At 38.3% G+C, this 21,924-nt stretch overlaps 2 protein-coding genes across 2 annotated transcripts; both read right to left on the bottom strand.

Moving 5' to 3' along the window:
• Positions 1–305: 305 nt before the first annotated feature.
• LOC148715524 (uncharacterized) lies at positions 306–1,991 on the bottom strand. Its single transcript, XM_088711341.2, has 2 exons — positions 1,561–1,991; positions 306–1,272 (listed from the first exon to the last, which is right to left on the bottom strand). The coding sequence occupies exons 1-2, from the start codon at positions 1,708–1,710 to the stop codon at positions 643–645; spliced, it is 780 nt and encodes a 259-aa protein (XP_088567467.1). The 5' UTR covers positions 1,711–1,991; the 3' UTR covers positions 306–642.
• Positions 1,992–5,234: 3,243 nt separating this feature from the next.
• LOC103697935 (uncharacterized) lies at positions 5,235–7,189 on the bottom strand. Its single transcript, XM_039125273.3, has 2 exons — positions 6,475–7,189; positions 5,235–6,192 (listed from the first exon to the last, which is right to left on the bottom strand). Exons 1-2 carry the CDS (start codon positions 6,622–6,624, stop codon positions 5,563–5,565), a joined length of 780 nt encoding a protein of 259 aa, XP_038981201.2. The 5' UTR covers positions 6,625–7,189; the 3' UTR covers positions 5,235–5,562.
• Between the last annotated feature and the right edge of the window lie 14,735 nt (positions 7,190–21,924).

Raw genomic sequence — 21,924 nt, 5'->3', positions numbered from 1 at the left:
CAGCGGGCCGTGCCAGCCCAGGCCCTAATGGGCCGTGCCGGGTTCGGCCCGCGGGTCAGAAAAGTGTGACCCAGCACGGCCCCCTTGAATGAGCCGTGCCAGGCACGGCCCGGTACTGTAGCAAGCGGGCCCAGTGCCCAAGTCTAATAGGGACGAAGCGGCGGGTGCGCTGCTTCTAGTAGCTATCTTTTTTTTTTTTTCTAGCTAAAAAACTATTCTTTTGTTTTCATCGAATGTTCAAAAAGGCTAAGCCGCGGATTGAAAGGCTTCATATACAGTCAATCACTTCTGAAGTAGACTGTAGATTTAAGAATAAAAATTGTCTAAAGCACTTCATAATTTATTATTTTTAAATTTTATCAAATACATTCGTAGTTAAAAAAAAATTAGCGCATTTTCTGTGCCATCTCAACCGACCATCAATGGCTTATAATCAAAACAAAAGTGGCGTACAGCTTTACTCGACAAGGCATGCATGCCCCCTGTTTTATTCCTAATTCAACCTAGTGACGATGGAGCCAGGACCAGTCTTTTGTGGACCAAAATGGAGCAGAAATCGTATACAAATCCCGACTTTATTCTCACACGGAACCCAAAAAAAAAAAGAAAAAAGAAAAAGCTTCTAACGTCAGTCTCACAGCGCTAGCCTTCGAATTTTGGCGTGCCGGCAAGCATGAAAGCCTTGTAAGTTATCTTCCTAATATCAGATCCACCCCAAGCAGTCCTGAGCTCCTTCACCACCTCTTCAGTCAGCAAATCCACTCCACGCTCCTTCGCAGTGGCTACCGCAGACCCCGTCCTCAGCGATTCCACGAAACCATCAAATGATACCTCCAGATCCATGTCGAAACTCGCAGGACTGCCTTCGCTCCCCAGTCCGATGCTTTCAAATGGGAACGGAAGGCTCCGGTATCGTTCAAAGGCGTAGCCAGGTCTCTCATCCATGTAAGGAAGGGTGGAGACGTAGAAGCGCTTCATTACGTCCTCCAAAGGATGGATGTCGTAGTTGTAGCCCCAGACAGCAATCACTCCCCCAGGCTTCCTCAAAACACGGTTCACGATGGCATAGAAGCTCGGGAGATCGAACCAGTGCACGGCCGTGGCCACCGTCACCAGGTCTACCGAGCCTTCGCCTCCGAGCATGGATACGAAATCTTGCTCCGAGGTGGACAGAGGCGTGTGAATGTATTGAACCTTCGGATGCGGGATGGCATGCTTGATCTGGGCCTCACTAACGTCCGTGGCTATCACCTTCTCATAATGTTCTGCAACCTAGTGGTGGAATCAACGTATATAGCATGCCAAAAACCGATAAGACTGAAACCAAAGTTATGGATCAAAAACAATGGAAATATGAAATTAAAAACAAAATTTAAGCCCACTGAAGGCTTAGTTTATTAAAATAGAACTCGGGTTATGAAGTCACGCAAATACACAAACAACTGGCGTGCGGCCTAATGTTATGAAGAAGAAGTTAGTAATTGAGGCAGAGAACGGTCGCAACATGGTACGTACCATGGGATCCGAGAGAAAGAGAGAGAAAGAGAGAGAAAGGCTTACGTTGACAGCGGCCTGGCCGCTACCGGTGCCGGCGTCCCACGCCCGCTTGTGATGGGCGGTGAGCGAGGCGAGCTTCGAGAACCACTCTCTCGGATATTTGGGCCTAGCCTGCGCGTATAATTCCGCCTGCTTCTCGTAAAGCCCTGCCATTGTTCCGCTCTCTCGCTCTCGCCTCTCGCCTCGATTTATCCTTCCTCGCTGCCGTTCCCAAACAGCTTAGCATGATCTTTAGGGGAGCGTGGAAGAACACGACTCCGCGAGGAAGGCTAATTGAGATAATCGCAGCCGCTCGTTTTTTGTAATGATGCATTCAGATATGAGATCTATAGAAACGACCGGCTGTAATTAGTGGCGTGCACGGCCACGCCTTTGCACATAGTATAGGGTAAAATTCCTTGATCAATATGGGCTCTCCCACGATTTGGAGAGAAAAGTCAACCAATACCTAACGTTGGTTGAACAAGTAATTGGATTAGAGGCTAGAAATGACTACAGCGTTGAAAATTCCTACGATGTCCATGTAATGCTGCAAATTTTTTTAAAGAAAAATCACTACTTTTCCTCCTCAGATAAATTCACTAAGAAAATTAACTTCGATAAAATAACACGAGCCACAAGCCGGCTCCATCAACGCAATAGAGTGCTGCACGTCCGCCGTAAGCTAGCAGGCATGCTGCAATGGCAAGATAGGTCCGCCGCAGCAGCAGCACCCCTACCACCTCATCAGGACATCCACCCAAAGCCCACTCCAAGGGTCCTGAAATATCAAGGAGCATTGCAAATAGAAATAGGCAAGATGCGCATTCCGTACGAACAGGTCGTGGGTCTACACTAGCACGGTGGGACTTTCGGCATGCCTGAGACTTATATCCTGGTCCATGAGTGATTTCCAATCTGGTTGTTAAGGTCGCGCGTCTCGTGCGGGAGGGCTGAGACGAGTTGTTAAAGTTGGCACAACCTCCATGGCACTTCATGCCATGAATTTCAAAGAAAAGAAAAGAAAATAGGCTACAAACAGGCCAAACTCGTTCTCTATTTAAACCTCTGTTTCTCCTTACTGATTTCTCCTATATTCTCTTGCCTTTTGTGTCAGCAGCAGCCTGACGCTTGATTCATGTAGGCTCTATTCTACCATTCAGGTAGCGGAAAGCTTTTGAATATTAAATCAATTTATGGCAGCTGAGGGGGTTTGAATGACTTGAGCAGAGGAAATAGAATGCAACATGGAGGAGGAAAGTTGGCCGCCTTTCTTCAACGGCAAACTTTGAATTGGCCTGTAAAATCCTTTTTTTTTTAATTTTGCTGCTGCACTTGCAACCTGCTTGCTATTATATGATGACAGCAAATACATCATAATGAGTAAAAGAGGTAGCAAACTACTCTATCTTGATGCTGGACTCCATACGGATACTACACTATTACTATATCGGTACGGTACAGTATGGAGCCAATTCAGCATACCAAATACCGGTACATTCTCTATGCCGTATACCAATACCGAACCAATATAGTACAGCATGCTTCGTACCGGATCGATATGATACGGTGAACCTTGAGAAGTGAAACAGTCCTGGCCATTCAAAACTTGTTATCGCTACCATTCGTAGCTTTATGAAGGTAACAGATTGGCTGTTAATTGGATCTCATCGTAATAATAGAATTTCTTGTCCCAGCACTCAAGGGCGGCCCAATACACTGACGGCGGCCTGTCCATTTCCGGTGCCGGCGTCCCACGCCGGCTCGTGACGGGCGGTCAGCGATGCGAGCTTAGCGAACCACTCCTTTGGGTATTGGGGCCGCGCCGCCGCATATGTCGCCGCCTGCTTCTCGAACAGTCCGGCCATCCCGCCCCCCCCCCCCTCTCTCTCTCTCTGTGTTTCGTGAGAGCCTCTAACTAGATTTTCAGCGACAAAAAATTGCCACCGTACCAGGATTCTCTTTACCCATCTCTAATGCGGGACAGTTGGTATATCAGACGGCTGGGATGCTCTTCTTGGATTGGAGGCAAACATTACATAAAAAAAGGAAATTCATATCAGACGGCTGGAATGCTCTTTCTTGTTCATCACTTGTCTCCGTATTCTCCTCAATACGAGAGAGAGAGAGAAGAGGTGTATGGAAACCAGAGAGGTAACACTTTGGCGTTGGTTGCCAAGCCATTGGACGAAGCGGCGAGTGTGCTACTTCTACGAGCTGGAGGTGGGGAACTACTACTATGGGCAGGGTTACCCGGTGAAGCCCCACCGAATCCGGATGACCCACGCCCTCCTCTCCCACAGTGGCCTCCTCAATCGCATGCAGGTCATCCACCCCGTCCCCGCCCGCGACTGCGGCCTCGTTTAGTATATACTATCCTTTGCTGTCTGAAGAATCATATTTTTATTATTTAATAAATTATTTGTACCATCCTTCTGGAATAGAGTATGAATAATATTTTTCTTCTTTTACTTTCCCTGACACCTAATATCCTATAGATCTATGCCATGTTTCAGCTTATGATTAGCATAATTAGGTGATTAAATTTTTGCATCAAATCTTTGAATCTAGATCAGAATGCTAGACTTAAAAAATTTCCAATATTTCTGGTGTTGTAAAGGGCGTGTGTTTCTTTGTACATATGGGATAAACAAATATTTCTTGTTACTTTCCGCTTTCTATTTTTCAATAACATGCAAGTCTTGTTAAATTAAGCAATCCGCATTTCAACCATTTTGGTAGGGCCGTGGGAGCATCTTCAAAATTTTAAAAAATAAAAAATGCTATTAAGAACTGAAAATGCTATTAGAACTAGTGGTATTTGTGGGCCGGAAATGACAGTTTCAGTCAATAAGCCATCGGGAGGATAGAAAATGGCCAGGATATTTTGCCATGTGAGTAAAAATAATCAAGGTTAAACTGAGATATCGTTATTATTAACCAAGACAATATGTTTCCTTAAATCGGCCGATGTATTAAACACCTCTTAAAAACACTAAGCAGAGATAATTCAACCTAAACAGTGTCCAGCCCCATCACCTGTTTAACATTTGTACGAATCCCTCCTAAACAAGCTTCAACTCCCTCACAGGACGAGTCTCGTTCCATGTCGAGACTCACGGGATCTCCCTCAGAACACAATCCAATGCTCTGTAATGGGACACCCAAAATCTGATTTACTGATTTAAAAAGGTCCTACTAGTTGGCGAGCTGGATTTGCTATTGGCTTTGGCATTGAGGGTTCTGATTTGATGGTCGAGTCCTGGAAATAGGAAGCAAGGATTATCTTCAAAAATGGTATCAGAGAAGAGATTTTTCTTCTGAACCTTTAAAGCTGATGAAGGCAGACTCACAATCCTCCTCTGTTAGAGTTATAATGTAATTTACTCCTCAATTACCAAAACAAATGAGACCTTATCATCATTCCAAAGGGGAAAAAAAAAAGGTTTAAGCAATGGTGAAATAGGACGTGTATTTTTAAGTTTCAAAATTTGCACTCCATTAATCTCACCATAGAAATGCAAACTTGAGCTGCATTTTTTTGCTTTCCGTAGCTATCTTTTGTTTTTTTTTTTTTTGCTAAAAAACCATCTTTTATTTTCATTGTATGATCAGAGAGGCTAATGAGCCACGGAATGAAAGACTTCATATATGGTCAGTCACTTCTGAAATATACTATAAATTTAAAAGAATAAAAATTGTCTAAAGCACTCCATAACTCATTGTTTTTTAATTTTATTAGATACATCCATGTAAAAAAAAAAAAAAAAAAAAGCAGCTCATTTTCCGTGCCATCTCAATGGATCACCAATGGCTTATAATCAAAACAAAAGTGACGTACAGCTTTACTCGACAAGGCATGCATGCCCCCCGATTTATTCCAAATTCAGTCTAGTGACGATGGAGCCAGGACCAGTCTTTTGTGGACCAAAATGGAGCAGAAATCGTATACAAATCCCGACTTTATTCTCACACGGATGGAACCCAAAAAAAAAAAGAAAAGCTTCTAGGGTCAGTCTCACAGCGCTAGCCTTCCAATTTTGGCGTGCCGGCAAGCATGAAAGCCTTGTAAGTTATCTTCCTAATATCAGATCCACCCCAAGCAGTCCGGAGCTCCTTCACCACCTCTTCAGTCAGCAAATCCACTCCACGCTCCTTCGCAGTGGCTACCGCAGACCCCGTCCTCAGCGATTCCACGAAACCATCAAATGATACCTCCAGATCCATGTCGAAACTCGCAGGACTGCCTTCGGTCCCCAGTCCGATGCTTTCAAATGGGAACGGAAGGCTCCGGTACCGTTCAAAGGCGTAGCCAGGTCTCTCATCCATGTAAGGAAGGGTGGAGACGTAGAAGCGCTTCATTACGTCCTCCAAAGGATGGATGTCGTAGTTGTAGCCCCAGACAGCAATCACTCCCCCAGGCTTCCTCAAAACACGGTTCACGATGGCATAGAAGCTCGGGAGATCGAACCAGTGCACGGCCGTGGCCACCGTCACCAGGTCTACCGAGCCTTCGCCTCCGAGCATGGATACGAAATCTTGCTCCGAGTTGGACAGAGGCGTGTGAATGTATTGAACCTTCGGATGCGGGATGGCATGCTTGATCTGGGCCTCACTAACGTCCGTGGCTATCACCTTCTCATAATGTTCTGCAACCTAGTGGTGGAATCAACGTATATAACATGCCAAAGACCGATAAGACTGAAACCAAAGTTATGGATCAAAAACAATGGAAATATGAAATTAAAAACAAAATTGAAGCCCACCGAAGGCTTAGTTTAATTATTACAATAGAACTCGGGTTATTGAGTCACGCAAATACACAAACAACTGGCGTGCGGCCTGATGTTATGAAGAAGAAGCTAGTAATTGAGGCAGAGAACGGTCGCAACATGGTACGTACCATGGGATCCGAGAGAAAGAGAGAGAAAGGCTTACGTTGACGGCGGCCTGGCCGCTACCGGTGCCGGCGTCCCACGCCCGCTTGTGATGGGCGGTGAGCGAGGCGAGCTTCGAGAACCACTCTCTCGGATATTTGGGCCGAGCCTGCGCGTATATTTCCGCCTGCTTCTCGTAAAGCCCTGCCATTGTTCCGCTCTCTCGCTCTCGCCTCTCGCCTCTCGCCTCTCGCCTCGATTTATCCTTCCTCGCTGCCGTTCCCAAACAGCTTTAGCATGATTTTAGGGGAGCGTGGAAGAACACGACTCCACGAGGAAGACTAATTGAGATAATCGCAGCCGCTCGTTTTTTGTATTGATGCATTGAGATATGAGATCTGTAGAAACGACCGGCTGTAATTAGTGGCGTGCACGGCCACGCCTTTGCACATAGTATAGGGTAAAATTCCTTGATCAATATGGGCTCATGTAATGATGCAAATTTTTTTAAAAAAATTCCTACGATGTCCATGTAATGATGCAAATTTTTTTCTAAAAAAATCACTGCTTTTCATCCTCAGATAAATTCACTAAGAAAATTAACTTCGATAAAATAACACGAGCCACAGGCCGGCTTCGTCGAGGCAATGGAAATTTCCAATCTGGTTGTTAAGGTCGCGCGTCTCGTGCGGGAGGGCTGTGACGAGTTGTTAAAGTTCGCACAACCTCCATGCCACTTCATGCCATAAATTTCAAAGAAAAGAAAAGAAAATAGGCAACAAACAGGCCAAACTCGTTCTCTATTTAAACCTCTGTTTCCCCTTACTGATTTCTTCTATATTCTCTTGCCTTTTTTGTCAGCAGCAGCCTGTCGCTTGATTCATGTAGGCTCTATTCTACCATTCAGGTAGCGGAAAGCTTTTTAATATTAAATCAATTTATGGCAGCTGAGGAGGTTTGAATGACTTGAGCAGAGGAAAGAGAATGCAACATGGAGGAGGAAAGTTGGCTTCCCTTCTTCAACGGCAAACTTTGAATTGGCCAGTAAAATCTTTTTTTTAAATTTTGCTGTTGCACTTGCAACCTGCTTGCTATTATATGATGACAGCAAATACATCACCATGAGTAAAAGAGGTAGCAAGATACTCTATCTCAATAATGGACTCCATATGGATACTACACTATTACTGTATCGGTATAGTACAATACGGAGTCGATTTGGTATACTGAATTCCTGTACATCTTTTGTATCATATATCAATACCGCCCCAATATGGTATACTATACTTCGTATCAGTTCGGTATGGTACGGTGAATCTTGAGAAGTGAAATAGTCCTAGTCATTCAAAACTTGTTATCGTTACCATTCGTTGCTTTAAGAAGGTAACAGATGGGCTGTTAATTGGATCTCATCGTAATAATAGAATTCCTTGTCACAACACTCTAAATCAAGTGATCATTATTATCTGAAATAAAGTTAATAATATATTTATTTAACACATAAATATTAATTTATTTTATATTTAATAAAAATAGAAAAATATAGTTGCTAAAGGGAAAAGTGTATATGTGCAAGAGAAGATATAACTAGGGCTGCAAATGGGTCGGGTCGGGTTCTGAGTGACACCGATCCGACCCGATTTTTTGTTCAGGTCCTAATTTTGGACCCAGACCCGACCCGGTTGAAATTCGGGTTGGGTTGGATCAGGTCGATGCCGACCCCGATGGGTCATTTGGGTCGGGTCGGATCCGGGTCCGGGTCCGGGTTCGGGTCCGGTCCATGAGATGAACAAGTTTTAACCCCAGAGTAAGCAAAGTTAAACAGACTACGGATCTGTTGAGAACAATCGTATGTTGATATTTTTAATAGTTCAGCTCCATGAATAATGAAGACTGACAAATGCTATTCTTATTTATTATCAAAAACTCTTAATCACACAATGGAAGAATGGTTTTCTACATGCCGAACCTATTCACACATGCAACCAAAATGGAGCAGCAGAAGAAAGCAAACATTAGATGGGGGTGGCATGAGGGCACACTCAAAATGACATCAGAAGCAACAATCATTTGGTGATAAATGAAAAAATAGCATGCAAGAGTAACAAAAATCCAAGGCACGCTCAAACAAACATCAGAAGCAACTCCTCAGTGTTCATTTACAAATGATTTTGGCGATAAATGATTTACAAATTTCTTCAGTAGGATTTACAAATTTCATTTGCCCAGGAGTCTTACTCTCAGCTCCTCTGCCACTGCATCAATGAACTCCTCAGTGTTCAACCACTGGTCTCGAGTCACCCTGCAAGAGACGAAAAGGCTCGCATAAAATCATCTATTGTTTGATGGTTTATAACAGACGAAAGCTACCATTTTAGAAACAATAATAGTGACATGAGAGTCAGATGGTACTTTGGTCCATGATTGAGGAGAGCAAGATCCTTGGTCATCTTTCCAGACTCCACAGTTCCAATGCAAGCAGCTTCCATTTTCTCGGTAAAATCAAGTAGTCTAGCATTGTCATCTAGCTTTGCTATGTTGAAAAACAAACATTTTGGGATTCAGAATTTTCATCTAATGATGTAGGGGCTGAAACCTAGGCGACCACAGTGCTAATGAAGTAGAACACGGTTATTTAATTGGGTGACTGCTAAAATTATGGATATACAGATCGAGTTTCTCTAGAGCAGACAAAAGAAACATAAAGACCTTACAAATTCTTGAAATACAAATTGTGAAAATAAATAAACAAATTCTTGAAATACATATTAGGAAAAACAAATAAAAAGAAATATTTCCAGTTAGTGCTTGTAGTTAGAACCACTACAATAATCCAAAAGAAAGCCAAAGATACCTGTGTGCAAGCCCTCGTGACCAGGCAAAGATTGAAGCAATGCTATTTGTACTGGTTTCACCTCCTTTTTGGCGAACCCTGTAATGACGGGTTACTTTGCCAGGTGCAATGCTATCTTGCCAATTCATATTCTAAAACTACGAGGCATGCTATTCCTACCATGAATGGATTCTAATAAAACCAATGTTTAATACAGAAATATAAAGACAAATAATTTCCACAGACAAGAAACCAGATTTGCTTTAGAATATGAATACCAAATTCCAACATACCAGTACTGATGTCATCAGACCAAGGGATCCAAAAACTAGAAATACAAGGGGGGGAAATCTGGTGACTGAGACAATGTGTTAGTGGTGCCAATGTGTCATCAATCATCCCGGTAAAATGAAAAAAACTAGGGTTCATTAAAAACTAGACCTGCATGAAGAATAGCTAAGGAGAGTGCTAAAAAAGAAACAATATTTAAAAGAGCTGACAACAAGCTGACATAGTACAAAAAGGGAAAGCAGAAGATATTCATGTAGAAGGATGAAGCTCAAAAGTTGAACTGATGACCCAAAGATTGATTTAAAGATTGATTTTGATGATCACAAAACCTTGAAGTATAAATACTAATGTTTGTGTTGCAAGAAGAAAGATAATTGATTTTGCAAGGAAAAACACAAGAAGGCCTCAAAAGCTCTCAAGAAGAGTTGGAAGAAAGCCACACTTCATTGGCCCAAGTTTCAAGTTTAAAGTATTCAAGTTGGAGGAGCAAACTCTAAAGAAGAAATTCAAAAGAATAGTGCTCGAGTCGACTCCTGTACATTACGAGTCGACTCCGACTGAGGACAGACAGCCGGACAGAAAGAATCATCTCAGAACCTGTCAGCGAGTCGACTCCTGAAGAATTCGAGTCGACTCCGATGCTTGCCGAGTCGACTCCAGCGTTGTACGAGTCGACTCCGATGGTTGGCAGGTCGACTCCTAAGGAAGCAAGAGTCGACTCCCAGAGAAATACAAGGCAAAAAATCAGAGAGCCAATTTCGGACACTGAGAGCCGAGTCGACTCCCGCAAAGTCCGAGTCGACTCCGAGGCAGCGCAACCCCAAAGACAAAAGACGGTATTTTCGTCTCTGAGAGGCGAGTCGACTCCAAGACAGTTCGAGTCGACTCCAAGGCAGCGCAACTCCAAAAGACAGAAGACTGTTTTTCGGATACTGAGAGCCGAGTCGACTCCGAGACAGTTCGAGTCGACTCCGAGACGGCACAAGTCAACAGACAGAAGATCGGAATTTCGGGCTCTGATTGGCGAGTCGACTTCCAGAATATCCGAGTCGACTCGAGTGAGCAAACTTGAAAGAGAGATCTCTGGATTCCTTGGAACGAGTCGTCTCCAAAAATGCCAGGTCAGCTCCAGACATTGGCGAGTCGACTCCAGGTTCAGTCGAGTCGACTCCAAGGCAAGACTACACTTTAATTCAAATCCAGAACAGTTGCCGAACCGTCTCCAGAAAAGCATGAGTCGACTCCTGCAACAGGCGAGTCGACTCCAGATCGCGCGAGTCGACTCCGATCCCAACGAAAATATTGTCAGGAGGTACAGACTGTGTCCAACGGCTCTATTTTTGTCTCTAACGGCTAGATTTTTGTTTCCACGCCATCTAAAGCTATAAAATCAAGAGGAGAGCTAGGAGAGAAGATATGGAAGTGGGAGAGAACATTTAGGGAAGAGATTTAGAAGAGATTACAAGGAAAATCTTCCAAAAGCACAAAAGGGCCATTCAAAGCAAAATAGAGAGAAGAAGAGCATCCAAGTGAATCCCAAAGCTTCCTCTTCAACTGTGTGCTGCCTCGGTGATCCTCTACTTCGTGCAAAATCAGAAGAGGGTCAAGTGAAGAAGAAGCCGAGTTCCCCCATCTACAAATTAGTTTGAGGGCTTCTTCTCTTTACTTTACTTATTTATATTTGCTATATTTGCTTATGTGAGAAGCTTGTATTTGATTTAAACTCTTGTTCTAAGATCTTGTAACTTGATTCAATCAAGGGATTGAATCAAGGGGTTAAGGTTTGTTGGTGAGCCAAAGGAAAAACCAACGTTGTAAGGTTGTGGTTGGTGAGCCTTTGGAAAAACCAACTGGGTTGATTGTGAACCCGGAAAACAATTGTTGTAAGGTTGTGGTTGGTGAGCCTTTGGAAAAACCAACTGGGTTGGATTGTGAGCCCGTGAAAACAATCGGTTGGTTCTAGTCGGTGAGCCTGTAAAAACCGACCGAGTTCGTTGTGATCTCGCAAAACAACAAGTTGGGTTGTGAGCTTGTAAAACAACCGGCTGTAATCTGAGAAATTATAGTGAAATTTCCAAGAGGTCTTGGGGAGTGGATATAGGTGCTGGGATGCACCGAACCACTATACTTTTGTTGTGTCTGTGATGCTCTTTATTATCTAACTTCCTCACTCACTTACTTACTTAGATACATTGCTTGCTTAACTCTTCTCCGTGCATCCTTTAGTTGCAAGCATATTCAATTCACTTAATCAAGTCTCATTCAATATAACAGCATTAAGATTCATTGTATTAAATTGCATACTTGGGCAAACTTAGACTAATCTTTTATTGAGTCCACTGCTTAATAGTTGATTAGATTAGAATCATACTCTTGCTAAGATTAAATTCCACTATGCATCCATACAACTTAGCTTAATTAACTCTAAAAGATTAGAAGTAGTAGAAAAGTTCTTAAGAGACCTAATTCACCCCCCCCCCCTCCCTCTTGGGTTGTCACCTTGGGCAACAAGTGGTATCAAAGCAGGTGCTCTTTTATTAATTATAGTCTTAACCGTCTAGAGCTAAAGATTATGACAACCCCACATAACATATTATTTGCCGAGGGACTTTCCATAAACAGACCTCCACTGTTTGATGGAACTTATTATATTCAATGGAAAGCTAGAATGAAAATTTTTGTTCAATCACAAAACTATAAAATATGGAATATCATTATAGACGGACCTCACACACTCTCTCAAAATGTCAATGAAAAAGACTTAGCATAATTGAATGCTAACGCTATAAACTTTCTATATTGTGCTATCCATGAATCTATATTTCATAAGATTTCTGCATGCTTATCTGCTAAAGAAATCTGGGATACTTTAACAATTATTTATGATAAATCTCAGATTAGCTCACATGTGCTTCAATTGCGTACTAACAATGAGATTGCAGAATCCTCCACATTAGCCGAGTCGACTCCAATAAGGCCCGAGTCGACTCTGAGGCAAATCAGTTCAAAAAACAAAGAGTTCGGTGATGAAAACAAGGATCCATTCCCAAACACCGAAAGATTCAAAAGCTTCCTAAAGACAAAGAAGAAGAGGAAGCAAGAAGAAAGAAAGAAAGAGATAAAAAGGAAGAAAGTTTTGACCAAGGAAGAGTCAAGCAAGAAAATGAAAGCTAGGAGCAACAATGATGATATTAGCTCCAAAGAACTACAAGAGGTAACTAACTTTTGCTTTATGGCACAAGAAGATAAGGTAAAATCTGAATCCACTTTTACATCAACTGATTTTCAAGAAGAATTTTCTTATGATGAACTTTTAAATGCTTTTCATGATTTGTATGGTGAATGTAGAAAATTAGCTATGAAAAATAAAAATCTTAAAAAGCTAAATTTGGAAATTTCAAAAGAAAGAAATTCTATTGCTGAAATACATGACAAACTAAATTCTGAAAATAAAATTTTAAGGTTAAATTCAGAACAATTGATTCAGAAAAATCAGAATTTAATTAAAGAAAATCAAAATTTAAGTGAAGAAATTAACCAATTGAAGTCTTTTATTAACAAATTTACTGTAAGTTCAGAAAGATTAAAAATGATGTTTGAAAGCCAACATGTTGATTTTGATAAATCAAAATTTGGCTTAACTCCTTCACTTAGCAATGAATCCCTAAAGAAAAAGGTTTTAAATTCGTCAAGCAAATCATCAAAAAGGATAACGTATTTCAAACATCAAAAGAATGGACATAACAACCTTACCTATAGTTTTAGTACAATTAAATCAAATGGTAAAGTTATTACTATTAAACAGATTTGGGTTCCAAAAGGAACCATATGTCCTAACTCTCAAGAACCCAAAATGAAAATATGAGGATGTAGATGTAGGTGTGCCAAGATACCCATGAAACAAATAGAACTTTCATACAAATGGGTGTTCTAGACACACGTTAAAGAGTGAAACTTAAAATATAATCAAGAAAAATAATTAAAATAGAAGAAATAAATTCAAAGTCCTTCATCTTTCTATACTTTTCTATATTGAGGGATACTTTGTTAATGATTAATCAATTTTCTTAAATTATCTTTTTGAGTCCTCTATATGCTTGATTGAGAGTTCGTATCCAAGGCATTATCTTCTATTGATCATAGAAATAAGAATATGTACTTAATATGCTCTTAAAAAAATTATGCATTATAACTACTAATATTAAAGAATTATTTTTGGGGGGTATATAAAATTAACTTATGCTAGTATGGACTTAATTTCAAAAGACCTTGCCGTTGGGTTACTTAGATTATCTTCTGAAAGGTCAAAGTTTGCTATGCATGTTAACTAAGGAAATAAACAAAAATCAATTTCTAAATCTAAAGATGTTGTTTCCAACACTAAGTTTTCAAAAGCTTACATTAGCCTTGTTCTTGGCACTTAAATTGAAATATTTTCTGCATTGGCACAAACTCACAAAAAGCGATCAAATGACAAAGGTTTGCAAACTATGAAAGTAAAAGAAGTATCATGGCATAGTTTTGAAAACCAATTTTGTATTAAGTTGTGCACAATTGTTTCTGCACCAAGAACACCATAAGTAAAATAGGATTAATAGAATCCTTGAAGAAATGAAAAAGGCAATATTGTATGATAGTCATTTACTTAAATGATTTTTTTGTTAAAAGCTATCATCATTATTTGTCATATATATGGTTTCTATTAAATCTATTTTTGATGAAAACTCCATTTGATCTTCTGAAAAATAGAAAATGATCTATTGCATATCTTTCATATTTTTCAGTAGTAAATGTTATGCTTGATATGGTCGTTTGAAAATAATGCCAAATCTGATACAGATATTTCTATTTTTTGGATATCATTCATCAAGCAATGCATATGGAACATTTAATCAAAAGATTATAGTTGTAGAAATATCAATTCATTTTATTCTTTATGAGACTAATGATTTTTTATCAAGATACTAAAATCAAATTATATATGTATATGGTTAATCTTTTACATATAACAATCTGAAAACATGTTAATAATTAGAACCAAATTGAGTTTTTCAGAAATGCACTTAATGAAAAAAAATTGATGACTACTAAAAGACTAAATCAAGAAAAGATGAAATAGATCTTGATGAAATTCTTACATGATTAGAAGTAAAGATCACCATTATCATTTGCTTGCTTTATGAGCTTTATATTCTATCAAATGAATGTGTAGAATGCACTCCTATGTGCTTATTTTATTAAAGAAGATATATGTTAAATAACCACCATATTTGAAAACACTCATTATAAATATGATAAAGCAATATATGATTTGGAACAAGCATCAAAAGCATGATATAAAAGCTTGAGTAACCTTTTTGATAGAAAGTAATAGTGATAAATCTATGCATCAAAAAGAAGAATTTGTGATATCTTATTTGCTCAAAGTATACATTGATGACATCATTTTTGGTTCTACTAATGAAGATTTATATGAAGACTTTACTAAGCTCATGCAAGGTGAGTTTGAAATATGTATGATGAATGAATTAACATTTTCTCTCGAACTCCAAATTAAGACAAACAAGAAAGGGGATCTTCATTGACCAAAGTTAGTCCACAAGAAAACTCTTATAGAAGATTGGCATGAAGAAAGTATGTCTATGACCCCATCTTGTAGAATTTGAAAAGGATAAGCAAAGTAGATCTATTGTTTTAAAGCTGTATTGAAGCATGATAGAATAAGTATTTTATCATACAACTAGTAGACCAGATTGTATCCTCATTATGTGCCCTTGTAATGAGTCATATTTTATTGATAACAAATAAATCATAATCTGAATTTTGATAGAAACAACTGTTTAAGATAAGTTGATTAAAACTTAGCTAGCGTGTCTTATTGATAATTATCTTAAGCAAATAAAATCTAAACTAAATTGATTTTGAAAATAAGAAATTGATTTGACCTTGATAAATCTTCCTATTGCCTCACATGCTTGTCCTTGAACCATCTTGGTTAATGAAACTATCTCTTTAGTTCAATTGATATGTGCTTGCTTATATTTAGACAATCTCTTGAGTAAAGTGACTCAATATTCAACTATTGTCAATATTCAACTATTGAGTCATCTAGTTAAAAATATGTTGGATGAATGTTTTGTATCTTGAAGAAACTAATGACTTTCCTTCTAGAAAGAAAAGAATTTTGTTAATAATGCAGGATCCTTGAAAAAGAAAATGAGAGATTTCAACTTAAAGGATATCTCCATGTAAGATACGATAAACATTCGCATGCAAACAAGAGAGAGGACCTTCTTCAGCCAAAAGTTCATACATAAGAAATCTAGTAGGTTTTTGACTTGAAGAATGCAGAATGAATCGGTAATTTTAGATACCTCTCTCAAATTAGTTGAGCAAAGTCAATAACTTAAATCTTATTGTGGCATGGTTAAAATCTTTAATTATTAATTTCTTGATATCATGTCTATATATGTATTTATTGACTTATGCTTTCAGAAATTGATTCATGGTTTGCTCAAATTAAAATGCTCCTTTGCCTATATCATAACCATGAAATACATAAGTATATGCTTAAAATGCTGATTTAAATTAACTTGTGAGAAGCTATGAATTCTTGAGTAAAATGAAAATGTTGTTTGCATGATATACCTCTATATAATACATGAGATTATTTCTTTATTCTGCTCCTTCATGTAAATTACTTGAGCATAACAAAAAGAGAGAGAGATAAAGAAAAGAAAATGGATATTATTCAAGAGAAGTAAAATCTAAGTAAAGGCAAATACTTCAATCTTAAGGAAAAGCAAAACAAGCATAATACATTCGGCACATTTGTGAGACTTGTGAAAGGGATAAAATCCGTAATTAATTACACTTAAACAGGGAGAGTTTGAAGTGAACGTTTTAACCTTTCTATATTGCTCATCATAGGGATGGTGCTAATGGGGAGGCTAGTGGTAGTACCCGGCACTATTTGACCCAACTATTCGGTGTAGGGTATATTAGGGACGGCACAAGAGGGAGGCTAGTGGTAGTACCTCGTGCCCCTTCCAACTCCACCGAATAGGGAGCAAATAGAGTATAGAGCATAAGAAGGTAAAAATGAAAGACAAAGTAAATGAAAGTATATAAGAAGAATCAAGTCAAAGTTTTTAATCACTTGAAAACACACTTTAAGGATGAAATCAGTGCAAGATTATATTTAAATAGGGGGAGTTTATTTGAAATGAATTGATTTTGATCATTGACATGCTTGCTCTTAATATTTTAATGCATGACTTAACACATAATATATTTAGCATGTGGCATGATGTCATGAATTATGGGTTCTCAATATTTTGTAATGCTCCATGCTTGGACAATTTGATTGAATGTTTGAAATACTTTATAAAATTTTTGGTTGGTATTATTGAAAAGAAATTTCAGATTTGTCGTTCAATCATCGTTAAAATCTGAAAGTTGAATAAATTTGTAAAAAGGAGAAGAAAAGGATATCTCTATTTAGGCAAAATGAATTGATTTTGTTTTATCCTTCAACTTGCTTAACTTTGATATATAATGTTTTAATTTATACCAAAACTCAACATAAATACAAATATTCTGAATATGCTCTTATATGTTTGAAATATGTGTTTTTCAATCGTAATGATTTAAGATGAGCTACAATGTGGAAGATACATATCTCAAATTACAACTTTGAAAGCCTCCTTGAGAATCTTTATGAAGTTCAGAATCTGATTTTGTATAAAAGCCATAACTCAATATGATTTTTAAATGAAAATTTTAACATAAGAAAAACAGAATTAATTTTGACGCCTTGGTTGATTGTCTCGATACGCATCCGAAACATATCTTTTCTTATCGTTAAAGTGTACTAATATCGGTCTAAATGATGTGTCTTTCAATGATCTTGATTGCAAACAAATATTTTTAAATATATAATTTTATTTTGATATTAAAAAGATTTATTGTGCTTCATGTATACATTGCTGAAAAACTATGATTAAGAAATTGAGTTCTATAAATATAAATACTTCAATGATCATCTATATGTTTTTTTTTTCTCTCCTACATTATTAAAGACTTCCATCAAAATAAATATATATATTATTAAAAGAGTGAATGATCTTAAGTCTAGAAACATTTCAGCTCACTCAAATAATTTTTTTTTAAAAAAATGTAAATGCTTTTGAAAGAAATTGAGCTTCAAATGAATCATTTTCTGATTAATATTTCAGTACATTTTCTCAAAGATTAAGAGGAAGCATAACTTGTTCTTGAAAGATTAAAAAGAGTGATTACTATAAACTTTGAATAATTCTAGATCACTCTACATTCTTGATATCATAAAGTTTCAGTTTTATTCACATTTATCATTAAAATCTGAAACTCAACAAAAGAAAAGAATGATTAAAGAAGAATGCATCTTTTGAGGGGGAGCTTTAGATATTCAGTATCTTATCCTAAAGTTACTTTAATTTGATGCATACCTTGAATTTTATGGATTGATTTTGATGAACCTCCTTGTATGGACTTTCTAGCCTTAGTTACATAATAAGCCTATACCTTGAGATGAGTTCTATAAAAGTTGTCTTATCTCAAACCTTGAGTCTTATGAAAATAAGCTGAAACTTATAGAAAATATATTTTTTTTGAGATTGACAATTTTATTGAACATTATCTTCAAATTCTAAACTCTTAAATGGAATGATCAATTGAGGGAGAGAAAGAAAATTTCAGAAGGAGAGATCTTATGGAACTTAATCGCATAAATCTATAACTAAAGGAGAGAGAAAGAATACTAAATGAAAAGTGATCCTAATACTCTCCAATATGTATCATCTGAAATTTAAATCTAAAAATCTTTATGATACATCTTGAGGCTTGTTATTTGGTTAATATATCTTATGCATAAATCATGAACCAAATTGCAATTCAAACAGTTGATCTTAAGAGCCTCTAACTTAATAAAAAATGGGAAGAATAATGTGTTGAATTTTCTTGAGTATCTCTCAGAAAATCTATTTTGGAAATACAGTAATGAGTTCTAATTGGCTTGTTCTTTAGAACTTCAATTTTGTGCCAATTCATTATTATATGTACCAAAATGTGCTTCTTCTTAAAGGAATAAAGTCTTTAAAAGAGCTTTAAAAGAACCTTCAAAGTTTTGAATTTTATGTATGCTCTAAGATATATCATAAATTGTATGAATTCATGTTTTGGTATTTATGTCACAATATTTTTACACCATAAAAGAACTTTGCAATCATACCTAATATATTACTCTTATACTCTGAAAACTAGTTAAATTGCTCTCATGTTGTTAAAATACTTAATATATTGGACAAAAGATCTTAAATGAACAAGCTTTCATACTTATTATTGAAGAGAGGTTAGATTTTCATTCGTGCTTTCCTTGAATATTATTTGTGGTACTTCTTGAATTAACTTAAGAAAGATTCCACCTACACTTGAGTTGAAAACTATCCTTGGAATCATATTCGATGCTCATTAATCTTTTTCTAACATTATTGCCTTGAGTTATATGATTCATATTCTTGCAATAATTTGACATGCATTAACTTAGTGTTTCACTATCTTTTTGATGTTGTCAAAAAGGGGGAGAAATATCTAAGTATATGCTCATAATGCTTTATGTGTTGATTATGTTAAGTTGATTAAATCTAAAGCATTATCATGAAGTATATTTTAAAGATATATATTTTCTACTTCAAACAACTTAGCTATGCATTACTTCTAGAACACAATATATTTTATATTGCATATACTCCAAGTTTTGTCATCATCAAAAAGGGGGAGACTGATGACCCAAAGATTGATTTAAATATTGATTTTGATGATCACAAAATCTTAAAGTATAAATACTAATGTTTGTGTTGCAAGAAGAAAGATAATTGATTTGCAAAGAAAAACACAAGAAGGCCTCAAAAGCTCTCAAGAAGAGTTGGAAGAAAGCTACACTTCATTGGCCCAAGTTTCAAGTTTAAAGTATTCAAGTTGGAGGAGCAAACTCTAAAGAAAAATTCAAAAGAATAGTGCTCGAGCCGACTCCTGTACATTACGAGTCGACTCCGACTGAGGACAGACAGCCGGACAGAAAGAATCATCTCAGAACCTGTCAGCGAGTCGACTCCTGAAGAATTCGAGTCGACTCCGATGCTTGCCGAGTCGACTCCAGCGTTGTACGAGTCGACTCCGATGGTTGGCAGGTCGACTCCTAAGGAAGCAAAAGTCGACTCCCAGAGAAATACAAGGCAAAAAATCAGAGAGCCAATTTCGGACACTGAGAGCCGAGTCGACTCCCGCAAAGTCCGAGTCGACTCCGAGGCAGCGCAACCCCAAAGACAGAAGACGGTATTTTCGTCTCTGAGAGGCGAGTCGACTCCAAGACAGTTCGAGTCGACTCCAAGGCAGCGCAACCCCAAAAGACAGAAGACTGTTTTTCGGATACTGAGAGCCGAGTCGACTCCGAGACAGTTCGAGTCGACTCCGAGACGGCACAAGTCAACAGACAGAAGATCGGGATTTCGGGCTCTGATTGGTGAGTCGACTCCCAGAATATCCGAGTCGACTCGAGTGAGCAAACTTGAAAGAGAGATCCCTGGATTCCTTGGAACGAGTCGTCTCCAAAAATGCCAGGTCAGCTCCAGACATTGGCGAGTCGACTCCAGGTTCAGTCGAGTCGACTCCAAGGCAAGACTGCACTTTAATTCAAATCTAGAACAGTTGCCGAGCCATCTCCAGAAAAGCATGAGTCGACTTCTGCAACAGGCGAGTCGACTCCAGATCGCGCGAGTCGACTCCGATCCCAACGGAAATATTGTCAGGAGGTACAGACTGTGTCCAACGGCTCCATTTTTGTCTCTAATGGCTAGATTTTTGTTTCCACGCCATCTAAAGCTATAAAATCAAGAGGAGAGCTAGGGGAGAAGGTATGGAAGTGGGAGAGAACATTTAGGGAAGAGATTTAGAAGAGATTACAAGGAAAATCTCCCAAAAGCACAAAAGGGCCATTCAAAGCAAAATAGAGAGAAGAAGAGCATCCAAGTGAATCCCAAAGCTTCCTCTTCAACTGTGTGCTGCCTCGGTGATCCTCTACTTCGTGCGAAATCAGAAGAGGGTTAAGTGAAGAAGAAGCCGAGTTCCCCCATCTACAAATTAGTTTGAGGGCTTCTTCTCTTTACTTTACTTATTTATATTTGCTATATTTGCTTATGTGAGAAGCTTGTATTTGATTTAAACTCTTATTCTAAGATCTTGTAACTTGATTCAATCAAGGGATTGAATCAAGGGGTTAAGGTTTGTTGGTGAGCGAAAGGGAAAACCAACGTTGTAAGGTTGTGGTTGGTGAGCCTTTGGGAAAACCAACTGGGTTGATTATGAACCCGGAAAACAATCGTTGTAAGGTTGTGGTTGGTGAGCCTTTGAGAAATCCAACTGGGTTGGATTGTGAGCCCGTGAAAACAATCGGTTGGTTCTAGTCGGTGAGCCTGTGAAAACCGACCGAGTTCGTTGTGATCTCGCAAAACAACAAGTTGGGTTGTGAGCTTGTAAAACAACCGGCTGTAATCTGAGGGATTATAGTGAAATTCCCAAGAGGTCTTGGGGAGTGGATATAGGTGCTGGGATGCACCGAACCACTATACTTTTGTTGTGTCTGTGATGCTCTTTGTTATCTAACTTCCTCACTCACTTACTTACTTAGATACATTGCTTGCTTAACTCTTCTCCGTGCATCCTTTAGTTGCAAGCATATTCAATTCACTTAATCAAGTCTCATTCGATATAACAGCATTAAGATTCATTGTATTAAATTGCATACTTGGGCAAACTTAGACTAATCTTTTATTGAGTCCACTGCTTAATAGTTGATTAGATTAGAATCATACTCTTGCTAAGATTAAATTCCACTATGCATCCATACAACTTAGCTTAATTAACTCTAAAAGATTAGAAGTAGTAGAAAAGTTCTTAAGAGACCCAATTCACCCCCCCCCCCCCCCCTCTTGGGTTGTCATCTTGGGCAACATGAACCAATTTTTCATAGGATTTTTCAAAGCAAAATTCAACCTCATATGACAATCCAAAAGGATGCATCATAGCATCAGCATCATATTCAGTGAATTTTAGAATTACATAACTATTAACTAAGAACATGCATAATGAACCACAATTTGCTCCATCCATTCAACCACAGCTAAAGGATCACCCGCACGGCAGAAACAATTAAGAACATCAGTTAAGATAGATTACCACTATCCTGCATAACTGATCGTCCCTAGACTCTACCACAAGTGCATGGGTCATGACAAGTAAAATAGGGCAAAAAGAGTATCGTTTCTACAAGGAGGCAATTCAAGTACCAAT

The sequence above is a fragment of the Phoenix dactylifera genome, chromosome 1 (genome assembly GCF_051530095.1).
Source record: "Phoenix dactylifera cultivar Ajwa chromosome 1, Ajwa_hap1_PhDact_Kaust_v1.1, whole genome shotgun sequence".
Classification (NCBI taxonomy): Eukaryota; Viridiplantae; Streptophyta; class Magnoliopsida; order Arecales; family Arecaceae; genus Phoenix; species Phoenix dactylifera.
Note: the sequence above shows the minus strand (reverse complement) of the source record. Positions and strands in the feature narration are given on the sequence as shown.